This window comes from Sesamum indicum, unplaced genomic scaffold (genome assembly GCF_000512975.1).
Source record: "Sesamum indicum cultivar Zhongzhi No. 13 unplaced genomic scaffold, S_indicum_v1.0 scaffold00124, whole genome shotgun sequence".
NCBI classification, from domain to species: Eukaryota; Viridiplantae; Streptophyta; class Magnoliopsida; order Lamiales; family Pedaliaceae; genus Sesamum; species Sesamum indicum.
Window position 1 is genome coordinate 341,042 of NW_011628051.1, and position 18,873 is coordinate 359,914.

At 32.4% G+C, this 18,873-nt stretch overlaps 3 protein-coding genes across 5 annotated transcripts; all 3 read right to left on the minus strand.

Moving 5' to 3' along the window:
• Nucleotides 1-6,055: 6,055 nt before the first annotated feature.
• On the minus strand, nucleotides 6,056-7,171 carry LOC105179126 (histidine-rich glycoprotein-like). The gene is made up of 2 exons (XM_011102722.2): nucleotides 6,465-7,171; nucleotides 6,056-6,335 (listed from the first exon to the last, which is right to left on the minus strand). Exons 1-2 carry the CDS (start codon nucleotides 7,104-7,106, stop codon nucleotides 6,330-6,332), a joined length of 648 nt encoding a protein of 215 aa, XP_011101024.1. The 5' UTR covers nucleotides 7,107-7,171; the 3' UTR covers nucleotides 6,056-6,329.
• Nucleotides 7,172-8,940: 1,769 nt separating this feature from the next.
• LOC105179127 (KAT8 regulatory NSL complex subunit 3) lies at nucleotides 8,941-12,373 on the minus strand. Of its 3 annotated transcripts, none has more exons than XM_020691232.1 (6): nucleotides 11,984-12,373; nucleotides 10,548-10,609; nucleotides 10,202-10,337; nucleotides 10,037-10,109; nucleotides 9,643-9,687; nucleotides 8,941-9,350 (listed from the first exon to the last, which is right to left on the minus strand). In XM_020691232.1, exons 1-6 carry the CDS (start codon nucleotides 12,175-12,177, stop codon nucleotides 9,135-9,137), a joined length of 726 nt encoding a protein of 241 aa, XP_020546891.1. In that variant the 5' UTR covers nucleotides 12,178-12,373; the 3' UTR covers nucleotides 8,941-9,134. The 3 variants fall into 3 exon arrangements, with proteins under 3 accessions (XP_020546891.1, XP_011101025.1, XP_020546892.1); XM_011102723.2 differs by having other exon boundaries at nucleotides 9,622-9,687; nucleotides 11,984-12,372; XM_020691233.1 differs by lacking the exon at nucleotides 9,643-9,687.
• A 1,074-nt stretch (nucleotides 12,374-13,447) lies between these two features.
• Nucleotides 13,448-14,511, minus strand: LOC105179128. Its single transcript, XM_011102724.2, has 2 exons — nucleotides 13,877-14,511; nucleotides 13,448-13,747 (listed from the first exon to the last, which is right to left on the minus strand). The coding sequence occupies exons 1-2, from the start codon at nucleotides 14,441-14,443 to the stop codon at nucleotides 13,742-13,744; spliced, it is 573 nt and encodes a 190-aa protein (XP_011101026.1). The 5' UTR covers nucleotides 14,444-14,511; the 3' UTR covers nucleotides 13,448-13,741.
• Between the last annotated feature and the right edge of the window lie 4,362 nt (nucleotides 14,512-18,873).

The window sequence follows — 18,873 nt, forward strand, 5'->3', positions numbered from 1 at the left end:
TTATAGTAAATTTTGAATTAGCCACCACCACTTTAAATGATAATAACGACAATTTTATAATTAGTATAGCAAAAAATGAAAGAAATATGTAAGATCCTAAATGCTATCAAATACTCTGTAAGATTCTTTTTGGAAAAAGGCACAAATACTGCTCAACTATACGAACTAGTATTATTTATTTATTTATTTATTTATTATTTGTTAATTTTATGCTGTCCCCAGATATCATTCAAACTCAAAAAGTGATGCAATACGTTCATCTTTTAAATTAATGAATATATTGTAAGAAAATAAATAACAAAATATTAATATAAAAGTAGACTATGAGAGTGTTTGGGCTAATTTTTTTTAAAATATCTTATAAGCTTCTATATCTCATAAAATATTTTAGAAGCTTATAAGATATTCGATTTTACTTTAAAAATAAGTTATTAAAGCGTTTGGATAAAATACAAAATATTAGCGTGTTTGACATAATAAGGTTTTTTTTATTGATAAACTTACCACAATTATGCGCACAAACTGAGAATATTTTGTTATTTAGAAACTGTGAATTATGCCAATGGTAAAATTTGAATATAACAAAGTAACGAAGTTATTTTTGTCTTATGAATTATTAATTATACAGACCTTTATAAGATGCTATTGTTGTAATTTTAATAAGAATTACATGAAATTCATAGATTAAGTTGAGAAAATGAGAAGAAGAAGATGAGAAAATGTTTTTTTGGAGCAAAACATTCGAATTTTTACCAGTTGAAAATTCTGTTTTAATTCAAACAGTTTTTAAAATCAAATCTGATTCTTGAAGTTTCTGTTTCAGGTTTAAAACCTGAAATTGATTGTCGTTAGTGGCTGAATGTTACATTTGGATATTAAAAGGCCATTATAAGCTATCTTTATGTGTTGTAAAGTGTCTTTGAGTGTTTGATCGATGTGTTTTTCGTTATAGTGTTAAAATCGAAAAAATTGCAACCGTCTTATTTTGAAAGAAATTACGTTGTACTCGGTGCACTACTGATATGTGACATATATTTTCTTCAAGGCAAATAATGAATTCTGCGATTCGGTTAAATTTACGATTACCATTGGACTGAAAAGTGTTACAATACAATTCTCGTTGCAAGTTTACTATTTAATTTACTTATCATAAATTGTATTTCTAACTGTTACAAATATTATTTGTTCCAACGTGCCTTTATTGCTTTTGATTTGTAAATTCGATTATTATATTTCAAAACGTTGTTTCATACCCGAAACTGCAAATTTTCCAATAGTTATAAAAAATGTTAGAGAAGTTTACCTTTTTTAAAAAAATCTTATCAAATTCAAAACATTTTAATTTTGAAATCTTATAAACTCCTATAAAAAAAAATGACAAATAACTTTTAACATCTTAGGAACGTTTAAACTTAATCAAACACTCTCTATATTAATAGGGGTGTCAATGGGTAGGATAAGCCTACACAAACTCATATCCATGAAAGACTCGTTCTATCTAATAATACTCAGGCCCTACCTAACCCTCTCAAGACCCTATGGCTCTGTTTGGACTCGTATCTTCGCATTTTTTGAGACAAAATAAAACACACTCAATGTTTGTTTTTGTGTTTTGACACCTTATCTGCGTGTTTTTCTATTTTTCAACTTTCTATATATAATATATATAGACATTTATATATAATATAAAATAGACATGATTTGACAATAAACAGTAATTTTTGTCTCCAAAAATACAACAATAAACATAAAATATTTGTATATATACATATTTATATATAAAAATATATATGATTCGACAAAATAAACAGTGATTTTTGTCTCCCAAATTCCAACATCAAACCTACACCATTTATTTTAAAATATTTTAAATTACCCCAAAACACAAATCAAAACATATCATTAACACACTTACTTATATATATTTTTCTCTCTCTATCTTCAAAACACAAAACAAAACACTAAAACACAAATCCAAACACAATGTATGGGCCTCTAGACTAAGTGCCAGTATTTTGGACTTGACGTTTTGGGTCTGGGTAGGTTTAGACTCAAAACTTTTTTTTGTTCCTTTATAATGTTGTTGAATAATATTTGCATTTTTATTTAAGATAAAATATTTAAAAAACTAAATTTTAAATTGAATTAAATTCATTTTTTATTTTCTATATTTACACATAAATTTATTAATAAATTTAGAATTATTGAGATCAATTCATAAATAACTCTTTTTCGATAATTTTTTTTAAAATAATGTATCATTTATAATACTGTTCACAAAACGTTAAGATTTGATTTTATCACTTCAAGTTTTCAAGCAAGCATTATTGGCCATCAAGATATTAAAAATATACCTAGCATGATAATATATTTAATTGATTAAAAAGTGTACTTAGACCTCATTTACTTGGTTGGATGAGATTAAGGGAGGATAGATAATTTCATGATTAATGTTGAAATATTTGGTAAGATGATAACGTAATAACTTATTTACTTTATATGAATTATTGGATGATTATTGTGTTGATTATTTTATAGTGTATTTATATTTATAGTTATTATAAGGGATAAGATGTGAAATTGACAGAATTGCCCATTTTTAGGACAAAACATCAATGGCATGAGATCACATCACAAAATACAAAACTTTTTTAACGGTGATTCGATGCACACTTCGATTTGATTGGCCCAATCGAGTTTGGGCTACTGATGTCTTATGGACTACTCGCAGATGGAGCGGCAAACACTATGTTTCTACGGCCTATCGCGCTCTTTTGGCCTCGTGTATGTATCATATCTGGCGTGAACGCAACATTAGGCGATTTGATGGAGTACATAGAGATACACGCACTGTGGGTGCGCTGATGGTTCGAGATGTGCAGCAAAGGATTCTTAGTGTAGAATTACCTACTGCTATTAGCACTTGTGCGCTTTATCGCTTATGGTGGATTCATTGGCCTGTCGAGGAAACCGCTTAGATTAAGCAAGATGTATTGTACTGTTATAATTTTTTTACTTAATGAAATTTACCTTTACCGAAAAAAAATACAAAACATTTAAAAATATTTTAAATTGTTTTATATATGCATCTTATATTTATGTTATTTTCCCTATCACCATCATATTCATCTCCATCAAAAATAATATTTAATAATAGTAATAATATAAAATATATAAATAACAATATTAATTATATATATAATAAAATAATATCAAATATATTTGATATCATATTAATCTAAAAATTATTATAAATTTTTTAAATCAAAAGAAAAATTTTATTTTTAGAATTTATGTATTATTTATTTGTTTTATCCAAATTTAGATTTACAATAAATACTTCTTATAATTTTTAAAGTGAAATTTAAAATATTTTTTTATTTTAAAAGATTTATTAATTTTAATTAATTAATCATAACTAATTATTTTTAATATAAATTATTATAAGTAATCTCCCTCTTCTGTCTTCCCGATCCCACCCTTGTCGGCACTCCAGCCCCTTCCTCGCCTCCCCTCCCCGATTCAACCACAAATCTAAACATCCGCCTCCGCTTCAGCCCCCCTTTTCGTCCCCCGATACCGCCGGCCCCGCCTCCGCCTCCGCCCCGCCCCCCTTAACAGCCGCATTCATCATGAATCATTGTCGTCTCTTATTCAAAGATGGAGGGTTTGAGATTGTGTGTTTCTTTTATGCATTGGTTGGTTGAGATAATTTATTACAAAGTAAATGAGGCCTTAGTTCAAGAATTATACGACAAATAATGTTATAATATCTTAATTTTTTTATATTTATTCACTTGAATGAAGATCAATTGAAAAAAATAATTTAATTGAATTAGGTAAAGAAATATTTTATGGGTCCAAATTGAGTATTTAGACCAATGGATAATGATGGGTAAAAATCCAACCCAGACCCAATCTGTATTTTTTTAATGAATTTGGATTTAGGTCTGAAACTAATAAGATTTGAGTTTAAATATTAAGCTATGAGTTTGGATAGGGTTTTGCCCTATTTATTGACACCTTTACTTATATATTTATATTTGCAGAATTTAAACTTATAACTGTACTGTAAAACCCTTATCACTCGAGTAAAACTTGATTGCCTCGTCATCCTCTAAATCAGAACTTTATCACAATGTTTGGTTTCAATTTTAATTTATTTTGGTGTGTTTTTTGGAAATAGAGAGAGAAAAACAAAGATAAATAAGTATGTGTTAGAAATAGTGTGTATGTTTAGATTTGTATTTGGAGATAATATAAAATAAGTATGGTATATTTGATGTTGTTTAGTAGAAGACAAAAACTACTGTTCATTGTCAAATCATGTCTCTTTTATATATATATTTATATATATGAGTATATATATAATTTTTTTAGTTGTGGGGCTAGTGTGGACTTTATATGACCAAAAATAAATAAGACACTATTTCAAAATATCTCAAAACACTATTAAAACTTCCAAAACAAATCAAGGCAAATATTGTACATATTTGGGATGGGCCAAAAATAAAACCAAATAGTGTGTATAATTTTGGAATCTAGATCCTATCACACAAACAATGTCTGAAAAGGAAGCATGATGGTGTCTGATTCCGTGTTTTTGTGGAAAATTTCAATTTGGTGAAAAGGATTTTCAATTCCAATTTGAATTATTGAAGGGGATAAATGTGTTCAAATGAGGATGCTGTCCCTATTGAAACGTGAGTACGTACTCCACCACATACTCTATCCTAAAACTCTAAATTACTCTCAGTTAATCTATAATTTAGTATAATTACAAATATTTTTTTTAATTTTTTAAAAAATATTATTGTTTTTTATTTTAGCTGTTGCTCTCGATCAACAACTAGCTTAATTTGTTAATTTATATTAGGTTTTGACCTGTTTTTTATGGTGAATTAATCAAAATATCATCGTGAGTTATGAATTATAATTTTATTTATTTATTATTTTTTTAAAACTTTTTTGTAGACAAAATTGATTTTTTTTTACAATTTTTCAAATTTTTGCATCCACCTCGTCTGTTTTCTTTTATTTTTTTTACTTTTTTAAAAAGTTATATAAAAGACAAGGTTGACAATTCAAAACCTTCATCCAAAAATTACATAATTTCATCAAATACCAGAGGAGAATTTGTTACTTTCCAAACAAATATGGATGATGGTATAGGATTCCCTGTTTTGTGGAAATTTTGCATGTATGTAAAGAAGATGCATATATATATATGGTGATGATTATATATTTAATTATTTATTTTTATTATTGATAATTAGCAATAAGTTTATAATGATCGATGATTTATCAATATTTAGCAGCATAAATATATATACTGTGATGATTAATATTTATTGTTTATGTCATTGATTTTTTTTATGGCATTTTATGCATATTTTTGTATCACTAATTATCGGTAGTGATAATTTTTAAAAAGTATTTGTCACCACTGAAATTATAGAACTCTTTATGATAAAATACAAAAAAATACTATTTAATTTGTTTTCAAGTTAATATTCTCTTTTTTACTCCAAAATTTCTTAACATACAGCAAAGAGCGGTATTTTACGTTATCTGCATTTTACATCACATATATAATGGGTGAATAGCAATTTACCCCTCTGTGATATTGAAAATAAGCATATTACTTCCCTATGAAAAAAATATAGCAATTTACCCCCTTGTACTTTTTAATATGAAGCAAATTACCTCCTTATATAGGGAGATAAATTGCTTCATTTTGAAAATTATAGGGGTAACTTATTGTATTTTGAAAAATATAGAGAAGTAAATTGCTATTTATTTTTTCATAAGAGGGTAATTTACTCATTTGAAATATCACAAGGAAATTGCTTATATTTTATCCCATATATAATGTATTTATTTTGATATCATTCGATAATATCTCAATACGCCTCGTCCAACATATAAAATCAACTGATCGATATTATATACGTACTGATCTTTGGACTGATTACGTTAACAAGAATGCAGGACAAATAATATTGACAAGTACAGGCTGTATATATATATATATATATATATATATACACATCACTTAAAACTAATTATTAAAAACATAATAGAACATAGGTACGGATGTTCTTGGAAGTAAATACAGATACAGTTCATAAGATCCCACAACTGTCTAAAGCTGTAAGGTATCTTAGTACATGATGATCATCATCAGACGCTCTAGATTAGAGCTGCGGATTATTTAATAATATTACACACACTGCAAGCAGAGATCAGATTCTCTTCATTTGTCTTATTTATTATTAGTATATATAGTGGTGCACTTGGATGTCCTGATTAGGACAGGCGGTCTTCTCTCAGTACTGCATGAAAAAGAGTAGCAAAACTAGCTTAGTGACAGTGAATTCAATGAGTGAACACAAGGAAAAGGTACACTTGCTGTACTTGAAAGCATGCATCAGTGTTAAGGGATGATTAACAGGTTAAGTTACCGTCTTTTTCAGTGTCTCGAACTCGCACTCGCACTCGAACTCGCACTCGCTGCTGCTTCCATTCTCACTGCTGCAGCCACTAAGCTTGTTTTCCCTCTGCTTCATCAGCTTCTTGTGTTCATGTGACTTTTGCAAGCTTTGCCCTCCGTTATTCGTAGTGTATCCGTTCAGACCTCCATGAGCAGCACCAGTCGAGTAATTGGCTGTATGTTTATACCCATAACCGTGGGCAGAGTGTCCATGCTCATGACTGTGAGCAGAGTGTCCATGCTCATGACTGTGAGCAGAGTGTCCATGGCCATGACTGTGAGCAGAGTGTCCATGGCCATGACTGTGAGCAGAGTGTCCATGGCCATGGCCTTGGCCTTGACCTTGAGCACAGTATCCATTATGTGCAGCGTGTCCTTGACCTTGAGCATAGTATCCATTATGTGCAGCGTGTCCGTGATGGTCATCATGGTGGAAAATCTTGGTGGCGGAATGGGCCAACTCCTTCACTATGCCAGTGAGAGAGTGTTCATGATGAATGGGTTTGGGCTTGTCATGGCATGCATAAGTTGCGGTGGTCTTTTGGTAATAGTTTGTGGGCTGGGCACAGGGGTTGGTTTGCTCACAAGGCTTGAGGCACTTTTCAGAGGCCATGACAATTGAAAGTTCTGAAGTTGAAGTACAAGACTTGGAGCTCTTTTGGTTGAGATGGGCAGGTTTTGAGTGTGTGCGTATATATAGTGAGATTGGGTAGTGGGGTTGTGGGATTCTGGTGCTCACTTTGTGTTAAATCATACTTTGAATCTCCTTTTGATTTGAGGCCAGATCGAAAGCACGTATTCCATTTTTAGGCACGCATAGCAATTATTTAGTCATATTTCGATTTCTTTGACTATCACGTGCAATTTTGAATTCTGAATTTTGGAAAAAATTCGTACTTAAATCAAATTTGAATGGATCTAAACCAATTATATGATAAACGTATCAAGTAATGAGTTATTTTTTCTGAACTTTATATATCTATCACACCATAAGTGTATTGCATTTGTCATATAATTGATTCGAAGTTCGGCTAAATTCAATTTGAGTTGAAATTTCCCCATTTGAGGAACTAGGTCCTGCTCATCAGCCTTTACTATCTGATCAGGTTTATCCCAGAACGAAGTGGATAAGGAAACAAAAACTGGAGAAGCTGGATATCTCCAGGAAGGAACAACCATATGCCCATCAAAAATAGCAAAAGGAAACAACTGAAAAATTACCCCAAATGGTTTCCAGTTGTTCAATTCAATACAATTCATTCAGTTCACTATTTCAGCATATATGGAAGAACTTAAAGTTATCAACTTCTGTAACATCTCAAACAGTAAATCCTTCGTGTGCACAGCTGCTCTAAAGTAAAGATGCTGACAAGATAAGGACATTCTATCAAGCATGGAGTCCTAGAATATTTACTTTGTCTCTCTGGGAAAAGGGGATGCAAAGTATAAAAATAGTGGGAAATGAAGTCATCCCACTACCGTATTTAATACATTTAAGCTATACCTGCCCCTTCACATACACATACCCATGGGACAAAAGGAAAAATGAAGAAACAAGAATCACCGTAGCTCGGAATGCGATGGATGATTTCATGTAACATATACATGATGATGCAGAACACGAACATTAAAGATAGCACTAACGCCCAAAGATGAAAATAAAGAGAGCACAGATGTGAAGGAAATTATGAATATCACGCATATGAACACCAGAAAATGTCGGCAGAGCACAGCAACACACTTTGACAACTAGAAAGAGCTCAGAATAAGACCCCTTTCACAATCAAGATTGGCAAATCCAGTGGACAGGAAGGAAAAAGTGAACATGTTATTAATTGCACTTGTTACAGATGTTATGATGAGTGATTTTCATGAATACCTAGATAGTATTAACGACATCACAAGCAATTATAATGATATTTGCTGCCAAGGCACCTTGACCTCAAAATTTGAACTTTCCTTTGTCAAAAGGAGAAAAAGGGTAAACAAAATTTAAGAGTTAAAACATTATGATTTCCTTTCTAATGTTTGTGGAAACTAGTAAACGACCTATATGACTAACCTGGTTCCTTTTTCTGTCATGCCTAACTGGACATCCAAAAATGAACTACAGTCATATATTGTCATAGGAAGGGCCAATGATAGACATTAATTTATGAAAAAAAAAGTGGCTGAATAATGTTACACTAAGATTGGAACTGTTAATGAACTCTACTCATAATTTGAGAGAGACAAATTAAGCAATCAAAACAAGAAGCTGCAAGACAATAGACTAACACAAATAACAGTAGAACTCATAATTCTCAAGATACAACACATGTATTAAAACAAGATGTATACTAATAAATACATTAATTAGTCAAGCGTAAAACATGCACTTTACTTATCCTTCCAAAATGACTACAGGTGGAGGATATCCAGACTTTCTTTGCTTAATAACTCCACACTTACTCTGAACTTCGGGAATGTATCATAACACGACTAATTTACATTGTGACTGAAACTTCAGAAAGAAAGAAGCAGTCTGTGATGGTGTGCACTAATGTCATTACTGAGCAAAAATAAAGCTTTCAGAAGACTGGTTCCTTAGGACTAATAACATACTGATGATCTAAGGTCAACACAGTTAAGCAGCAAGATGTCACCTCTCCTTCATAATATTTGATACAAATTTTGCGATGGCCTGAACAGCTATATCTTCTGCTTCTTCCTGATTGTTTCCTGAAGACTGCAGATGCTTTTTTCCAATTTTGAAAGAGTGATCACCCCCTTCAATCACATGTAATGCATTAATGGAGTTCATTTTCTTCCTTACAGCTTCCAACTTTGCTAGTGGACAGAGCCCATCTTTGCTACCCTTCAAGAATAACACAGCATGTCAACACTGATAATTTGCAAATTGAGTTCAATGGAAGATACTAGAATCAACACAGATTTTTCAAGCAAACAGCATTTAATACAAGAATGGAGACACATAAAAGTATAGTGATATAAAATCATTAATCAATTTGTGATACGTGTATTGACTAGCCAGTCAGTCCCTTGCTAATTAATTCCTGATACTTGCTGTTGCTATAGTATATATAATTAGGCATAACAATCAGGTGAACAACATATAATATAATAACCTGCACAAACATGACAGGGACCTTAAGTTGCAGAAGAATTTCATCCCGCAATGCACCATTCATGCCCTAAAACATTATAAGATCAAGTCAGATGATATGCTTTACACATGACAATAGCACAAGGCTGCACAATGACAGAATCCAGAAATTATATTTGAGAAGCTTTAGGTGCAGAACCAGTTCTCAACCCTAATGTACAATGCTCGTAAGTGGTAAACTATGAGCCTCGCTACTGTGCAAAGAAAAACACATGGTATGGATTTATGTCAAAATAATACCAACAACAACAAATATCAGGCATTCTTCCATGCAAGAAACTATTCGTTACCTGATCCTTTAATAGGTTGTCAGGGCAACAGCTTCACAGAAAGGTAGAAAACCACAGAGTAAGACAATTGACAGTTAAATAGCAAACCTTTAGTGGGTATCCCAAACAAACTACAGCTGAAACAGTGATATCTTTTTCTCCAGCAACCATACAACTGACCCTGGATATTGAAATAGCAACATGTTTAATTATGAAGGTGATGACTTTACATGACCATAAAGTTCTAGAAGTGAAGAGAATGTGGCAAAATACCTTGATCCCATGGACTTGCCAGCCAAGATCAGCGGATGACCAGGGTACTTGGCCAAGGTCTTCTGAACAACGTCACGGTGAAAATCAACCAATTTTTCAGCCTTTGGAGGAGCCCTTCGCTTCCCTCCAGCAATGTCTGCCAATATTTCATTTAGAAATCCATAAGCTCTTTGATGTTAAGTAGAAAATTCATCCAAAAATCTCCAAATTTTCATCTAATAATCGAGTGAAGTTTCCAACTTACGGACTATCCTGAAAATATACCATATATCTCACCTTACTATATGTAATAAGTACCTGAGAATCATCTTACTTTATAAACTAGGATAAGTGCATTGGTACTCACAGGGGTAGTCAAAAGTCACCATTTCAACAGCATTTAGTGCCTTTGCCAACATACCTTTCCATCTGCACAAAGTATCAAGTCACAATTGAATAACTAACTGAAGTAATGAAAGGTGCTGTGCTGCCAAGTCATCTGAATCTCTTTTAGAATTCTCCAAGTTAGAGAAAACATAACAGGTCAAGTCTTCTCCCATTCATATATTTAGAGTCTTTAGAAACAACACGAATCGAAACATCCAATGTCGAAATGCGAACAGAACACCCGTACCTCTCATCCCCTACCACAACACAGGTAAAAACTGGCACCCTTTCTACACTAAATATTGTGCCCTTGGTAACTTTTGAGGCAATATATTCAGAGCCAGCAAGTTGTACAGATTCATGTTTGAAAGTTTCCAAGTATATGAATCAATATGAACTTAAAACTCCAGCAACATACCATCACAGTAGTATACACCATAGTAAAGGGAACCACAGCAGCATAACAAAAGGCAGAGATGATGAAACTGTGCAGCTAACTTTCAAACAACAACCACAAACTAACCTCTAAACCTTATAATCAAGAAACACATAACCACGAGTACACAATGCAATTAACCAGTGAAGCTCCTTAAACCTTAAAAAAAATGCTCACAGCCTTCTCAGATAAATTTATCAAGAGTTTTGATACAAAATGTCTAAAATACCCATACTTTTATATTTTTCAAAAATTAATTTTATACTTTTTTTTTCCAAACTAACGGTCCAGATGTCCCATTTTTAGTCCAACAATTTTGGATTTATTTTTGTTATTAGTAATAATTAAAAATATAAAATAGTAAAAATATATTAATTTTTAATTATCATAAAATTATAAATTTTAATTTAATTTTTTACTCACTATTTTAATTTTATTGCCATTATTAGGTAGGGGGTAGAGTGGGTGGTGGGGAGGGATGCGGACAGCCCCCGGCATGGCTGAGGAAGAAAGCAAAAGTTTTTCAAAGAAATATTTTTTAATGTTTTAACTTTTATATATTTAATTATTATACAAATACATATAAATTGCATCAACAGTAGATTCAAATGAGATCAGATATCCACCATTGATTTATATTGTAAACAAGGACTTCAGATCTTAATTGCACCAAATTTTAATAAGGAATGTATAGTCCATTATCTCTAATGATCGAGATCCAACAACATATAGAACATGGGCATAAGTGCTGTTCTTTTTATTTATTTATTTGCGTAAAAACACAATACAAGTCGCACCACACACAAGTGAGGCGCATAGGCAAGTGAAATGCATCCTTTTAAAAGTCCAAAGTGCTTCGTTGAACCTTTTTTCCCCCTCACGTTCAGGGATTTCTTGCCCTTTATCTATTTGACTGGGGTTTAAATTGCGATTAACCCCACACAAACATACACATAGGAGAGGCAGGAGCAAGACTCTACCGAACCATAAAATCAGAGGAGGAAGGAGCACCAGCACCATGAGCAAAAACGACCACCGGACACTTTTCTGATTTCTCCACCGATTTTTCACTCCCTTCATCCACTCCTCCACCTGTTGTTTGTTCTTCCTCCTCTTCTTCTTTACGTTCGTCCTGGTTCATGCGTCTTCTCTTTGAACCGCGCTTCCTCGCCATTTTTCGTCTAGCCTCGAATGCTACACAGAGAAAAGAGACACTCTTCGCTTCCAGAATTCCCCCAAAACAAGAATCCAATTCGAAACCCTAGTTTGCTTTACAGAGGAGGATTTGACTTTCGCGCCAAAGAAGTTTGCGTAAATCTTAAAAGGAAATTCTTAAAATCCCAAAACAAAAAAAAAAAAAGGAAAGGAAAAGATTTTGTTGAAGAGCTCTTGCAGTAAAAGGGAATTTATGCCTGCTATTGGGCCTAACCCTTCCCCAAACAGAACTATTGGGCCTGACTCCGGTCTATTAAATACAAATTGTGCTGATCCATTCTCAAAGAATTATCGACCAGTTCTAACTTCGATAGCATGTTAAACGACTGCTAGTCTGGTCGTTAATCTAATTTAGTAATGTATGGCACACTTTATATATGTTCACTTTTTATAAGTATCATTTAAAATAAATTATTTATAAAAAAATATTATTTAATACAATATATAAAAATCATCGCTATTTGAAAAAAAATTAAACATATATCCTTCAAAATTGTGAATGTTATGTACACAAATCATTTATTTTTTTAGAAAATTACATATATACCCTCAAGAAATGTTAATATCATTAGATGAACTATTATTACTTTTTAATTGTTGATAATAATTTGTGTAATTATAAAAAAATTAGATATATATATATATAAATAAATTATAGATGAGGAATGTAAATTTAATTATGGATAATTTTAATGGTGAAGATAATGAGTTGACCTTTGGGATAATATAGCTATAATCTGTGTTTCTTGTAACTAGGTGACAGATGCGAGCAATGTATATCGATTTTTATAATGATAGATGATTTATCAATATTTAGCAGCATAAATATATATACAGTGATGATTATATATTTATTGTTTATGTCATTGATTGTTTTTTATGGCATTTTATGCATATTTTTATATCGCCAATTATTGTTAGTGATAATTTTTAGAAAATATTTGTCACCACTGAAATTATAGAACTCTTTATGATAAAATACAAAAAAAAAATACTTAATTTGTTTTCAAGTTAATATTCTCTATTTTACTTCAAAATTTCTTAACATACAACAATGAGCAGTATTTTACGTTATCTGCATTTTACATCGCATATATAATGTATTTATTTTAATATTATTTGATAATATCTCAACACGTCTCGTCCAACATATAACATCCACAGATCGATATTATATATGTACTGATCTTTGGACTGATTAGGTTAACAAGAATGCAGTACAAATAATATTGACAAGTACAAGCTGTATATATATATCACTTCAAATTTATTAAAAACATAATAGAACATAGGTACGGATGTTCTTGGAAGTAAATACAGATACAGTTCATAAGGTCCCACAACTGTCTAAAGCTGTAAAGTATCTTAGTACATGATGATCATCATCAGGCGCTCAGCTGCGGATTATTTAATAATATTACACACACTGCATGCAGAAATCAGATTCTCTTCATTTGTCTTATTTATTATTAGTATATATAGTGGTGCACTTGGATCTCTTGATTATGACAGGCGGTCTTCTCTCAGTACTGCATGAAAAAGAGTAGCAAAACTAGCTTAGTGACAGTGAATTCAATGAGTGAACACAAGGAAAAGGTACACTTGCTGTACTTGAAAGCATGCATCAGTGTTAAGGGATGATTAACAGGTTAAGTTACCGTCTTTTTCAGTGTCTCGCACTCGCACTCGCACTCGCACTCGAACTCGCCCTCGCTGCTGCTTCCATTCTCACTGCTGCAGCCACTAAGCTTCTTTTCCCTCTGCTTCATCAGCTTCTTGTGTTCATGTGACTTTTGCAAGCTTTGCCCTCCGTTATTCGTAGTGTATCCGTTCAGACCTCCATGAGCAGCACCAGTCGAGTAATTGGCTGTATGTTTATACCCGTAACCGTGGGCAGAGTGTCCATGGCCATGACTGTGAGCAGAGTGTCCATGGCCATGGCCTTGGCCTTGACCTTGAGCACAGTATCCATTATGTGCAGTGTGTCCTTGACCTTGAGCATAGTATCCGTTATGTGCAGCATGTCCGTGATGGTCATTATGGTGGAAAATCTTGGTGGCGGAATGGGCCAACTCCTTCACTATGCCAGTGAGAGAATGTTCATGATGAATGGGTTTGGGCTTGTCATGGCATGCATAAGTTGCGGTGGTCTTTTGGTAATAGTTTGTGGGCTGGGCACAGGGGTTGGTTTGCTCACAAGGCTTGAGGCACTTTTCAGAGGCCATGACAATTGAAAGTTCTGAAGTTGAAGTATAAGACTTGGAGCTGTTTTGGTTGAGATGGGCAGGTTTTGAGTGTGTGTGTGTATATATATAGTGAGATTGGGTAGTGGGGTTGTGGGATTCTGGTGGTCACTTTGTGTTAAATCATACTTTGAATCTCCATTTGATTTGAGGCCAGATCGAAAGCACATATTCCATTTTTGGGCACGCATAGCAATTATTTTGTCATATTTCAATTTCTTTGACTAGCACGTGCAATTTTGAATTCTGAATTTTGAAAAAAATTTGTACTTAAATCAAATTTGAATGGATCTAAACCAATTATATAATACATGTATCAAGTAATGAGTTATTTTTTCTGAACTTTATATATCAATCACACCGTAAGTGTATTGCATTTATCGTATAAATGATTCAAAGTTCGGCTAAATGCAATTTGAGTTGAAATTTCCCCATTTGAGGAACTAGGTCCTGCTCATCAAATATGCTATAAGCCTTTACTATCTGTTCAGGTTTTTCCTAGAACGAAGTGGATAAGGAAACAAAAATCGGAGAAGCTGGATATCTCCAGGAAGGAACAACCATATGCCCATCAGAAATAGCAGAAGGAAACAACTGAAGGATTACCCCAAATGGTTTCCAGTTGTTCAATTCAATACAATTCATTCAGTTCACTATTTCAGCATATATGGAAGAACTTAAAGTTATCAACTTCTGCAACATCTCAAACAGTAAATCCTTCGTGTGCACAGCTGCTCTAAAGTAAAGATGCTGACAAGATAAGGACATTCTATCAAGCATGGAGTCCTAGAATATTTACTTTGTCTCTCGGGGAAAAGGAGATGCAAAGTATAAAAATAGCGGGAAATGAAGTCATCCCACTACCGTATTTAATACATTTAAGCTATACCTGCCCCTTCACACACACATACCCATGGGAAAAATGGAAAAAGGAAAAATGAAGAAACAAGAATCACCGTAGCTCGGAATGCGATGGATGATTTCATGTAACATATACATGGTGATGCAAAACATGAACATTAAAGATAGCACTAAGGCCCAAAGATCAGAATAAAGAGAGCACAGATGTGAAGGAAAATATGAATATCATGCATAATGAACACCAGAAAATGTCAGCAGAGCAGAGTAACACACTTTGACAACTAGAAAGAGCTCAGAATAAGACCCCTTTCACAATCAAGATTGAAAAATCCAGTGGACAGGAAGGAAAAAGAGAACACATTATGAATTGCACTTGTTACAGATGTTATCATGAGTGACTTTCATGAATACCTAGATGTAGTATTACCCACATCACAAGCAATTATAATGATATTTGCTGCCAAGGCACCTTGACCTCAAAATTTGAACTTTCCTTTGTAAAAAGGAGAAAAAGGGTAAACAAAATTTACGAGTTAAAACATTATCTTTTCTTTTCTAATGTTTGTGGAAACTAGTAAACGATCTATCTATATGACTAACCTGGTTCCTTTTTCTGTCATGCCTAACAAACTGGACATCCAAAAATGAACTACCAGTCATATATTGTCATAGGAAGGGCCAATGATAGACATTAATTTATGAAAAAAAAAAAAAGTGGCTGAATAATGTTACACTAAGATTGGAACTGTTAATGAACTCTACTCATAATTTGAGAGAGACAAATTAAGCAATCAAAAGAAGCTGCAAGACAATAGACTAACACAAATAACAGTAGAACTCATAATTCTCAAGATACAACACATGTATTAAAACAAGATGTATACTAATAAATACATTAAATTAGTCAAGCGTAAAACATGCACTTTACTTATCCTTCCAAAATGACTACAGGTGGAGGATTTCCAGACTTTCTTCCTCCTCTTCTTCTTTACGTTCGTCCCGGTTCATGCGTCTTCTCTTTGAACCGCGCTTCCTCGCCATTTTTCGTCTAGCCTCGAATGCTACACAGAGAAAGAGACACTCTTCGCTTCCAGATTTCCCCCAAAACTAGAACCCAATTCGAAACCCTAGTTTGCTTTACAGAGGATGATTTAATTTTCGCGCCAAAGAAGTTTGTGTAAATCTTAAAAGGAAATTCTTAAAATCCCAAAAAAAAAAAAAAACAGGAAAGGAAAGGAAAAGATTATATTGAAGAGCTCGTGCAGTAAACGGGAATTTATGCCCTTCCACAAAATGAATTATTGGGCCTGACTCGGGTCCTATTAAATAAAAATTGGGCTGATCCATTCTCAAAGAATTCTCTACCAGATTCTTGGTCCAGTTCTAACTTTGATAGCATGTTAGAACGACTGCTGTCGTTAATCAAAATTAGTAATGTATAGCATATTTTATATACGTGCAATTTTTATAAATATCATTTAATATAAAAATTATTACTTAATAAAATATTTATAAAAATTATTACTTAATAAAATGTATAAAAAAAAACCATCCCTATTTATCCATCAGAATTGTGAACGTTACTTATACAAACCACTTATATGTTTTAAAAAATTACATATATACCCTCAAGAAACGTTAATATCATTAGATAAACTATTTTTATTTTTTAACTGTTAATAACAATTTCTGTAATTAAAAAAAATTAGATATATATGAATAAATTATCGATGAGGAATGTAAATTTAATTATGGGTAATTTTAATGGTGAAGATGATGAGTTGACCTTTGGGATAATATAGTTAACCTCTGTGTTTCTTGTAAGTAGGTGGCAGATGCGAGCAATGAATATAAAAAGATGCAAGTATATGGGCAAGACGGTGCGTGAATTTAAATAAGGTGCAGTTAGGACAGGACAGGAGGGGCACACACCACACGAGCAAACCTTGGTACAGAAATACGATATACCCTTACACACGTGTGTCATCTGCCTGCTCAATCCACACTTTAATTAACTTATTTGCTAATCACATTAATTAAGCTTTTTCACCCCCTGCCATGGTAAATTCAGTAGATCTGCTTTCCACACATTATTCAATACACAATGTATATACATATATATATATATATATATATATATTCAATCATCCTCCATATATATATCCAACCAACAAACCCGGATTTACGTATATTAATGTGGGCATATGTCTACTTTTATAATAATTTTTTATTTTTTTGTTTTGTTTGAATGTACGTATTTGTTGTTTTGAAGTATCAATGTATCGTATTGGTGTTTAAATTTAAATATATTGAATAATGTACTGAATCATATAAAAAGTTATTGGTAGATTAATTTTCTTCCTACCCTAACAAATATCCCCTTGTGACAACTCATTTTGAAGAAGTATTTGTTCGGATATTTGTAATTTCAAGAAGATATTTATAATTTTTCAAACAACAACGGAATATTTATAATTATAGCAAATCTCAATCTAATCTGTTGTAATTTATCCTTAAATTAATTAATCTTAAAGAGACTTGTATATAAGTAGTTGGTAACAACATGCATAAAGAGAGTGACCTAAACACCCCACTATGTATATATATAAAAATACATACATACATATCCAACATGAAAAAATTTAACTCGGATTGAGTTTAGCCAAATATGAATCAATAACAGGCAAGTATAATATACTTTCATATGATTGATATACAGTTCAAAGAAAATGATTAATCGCATAACAAGTATATTAAATTTGTTATACGAATTAATTAAATTTGATTTGAATAAAAAGAAATTCTAAAAGTACAGAGGGCACTGGGAGCGAAAAGATTGAGGAAAGTGGCAACATCACACTTGAGCCATACAATGTGGAAACAATAAAAGAGTGGGGACTCCAGAAAAACAAGAAAAATACAAGGAATTCTGTGTAAGAAAAACAAAGAGAGCTTTGATGTGAAGCACTGCATACGAAGTGGCTAAGAGTAGTATACTGCAAAGGGACCCCCACCCCCCCAATGACAGACAGCCTTTGTGTTTCAAACTTTGTACAGAAATGGAAACAGTGTAAGTGAATATATGTATGTCGTATTCTGCTTTGTAACCGTAACTAGATAAAGTGGGAATTCTTGAATGCCAGATGAAAATGTATCACATCAACAACGCACTACTCACCCATACACACCTACCAATTTTTGGAGGAATCTAATTATTTTATTGACTACATTTGTAATTTTGTACTTGCATTTGTGTTTTTTTAATTTGATTTTCGGAGTATGATGTATAACTTTGAAAGAGATTAATGATTTCTTGTTTAGTAATAGACGGGGTCGTGTATTCGATCGATTTTCTATTATAAATTGATTTTAAATATATAAATTAAGGCATTAATTTTGAATATACGGGGTGCACATTTTATACATATAAAATATTTTTTGAAATATATGAGTTACGTTAATTTTATACTTTACATTAACCCATTTTTGGAATTAATAGAATTTGAGAGGACAACTAAGAAAAGGGAAAGGACAAAAAACACACACACATC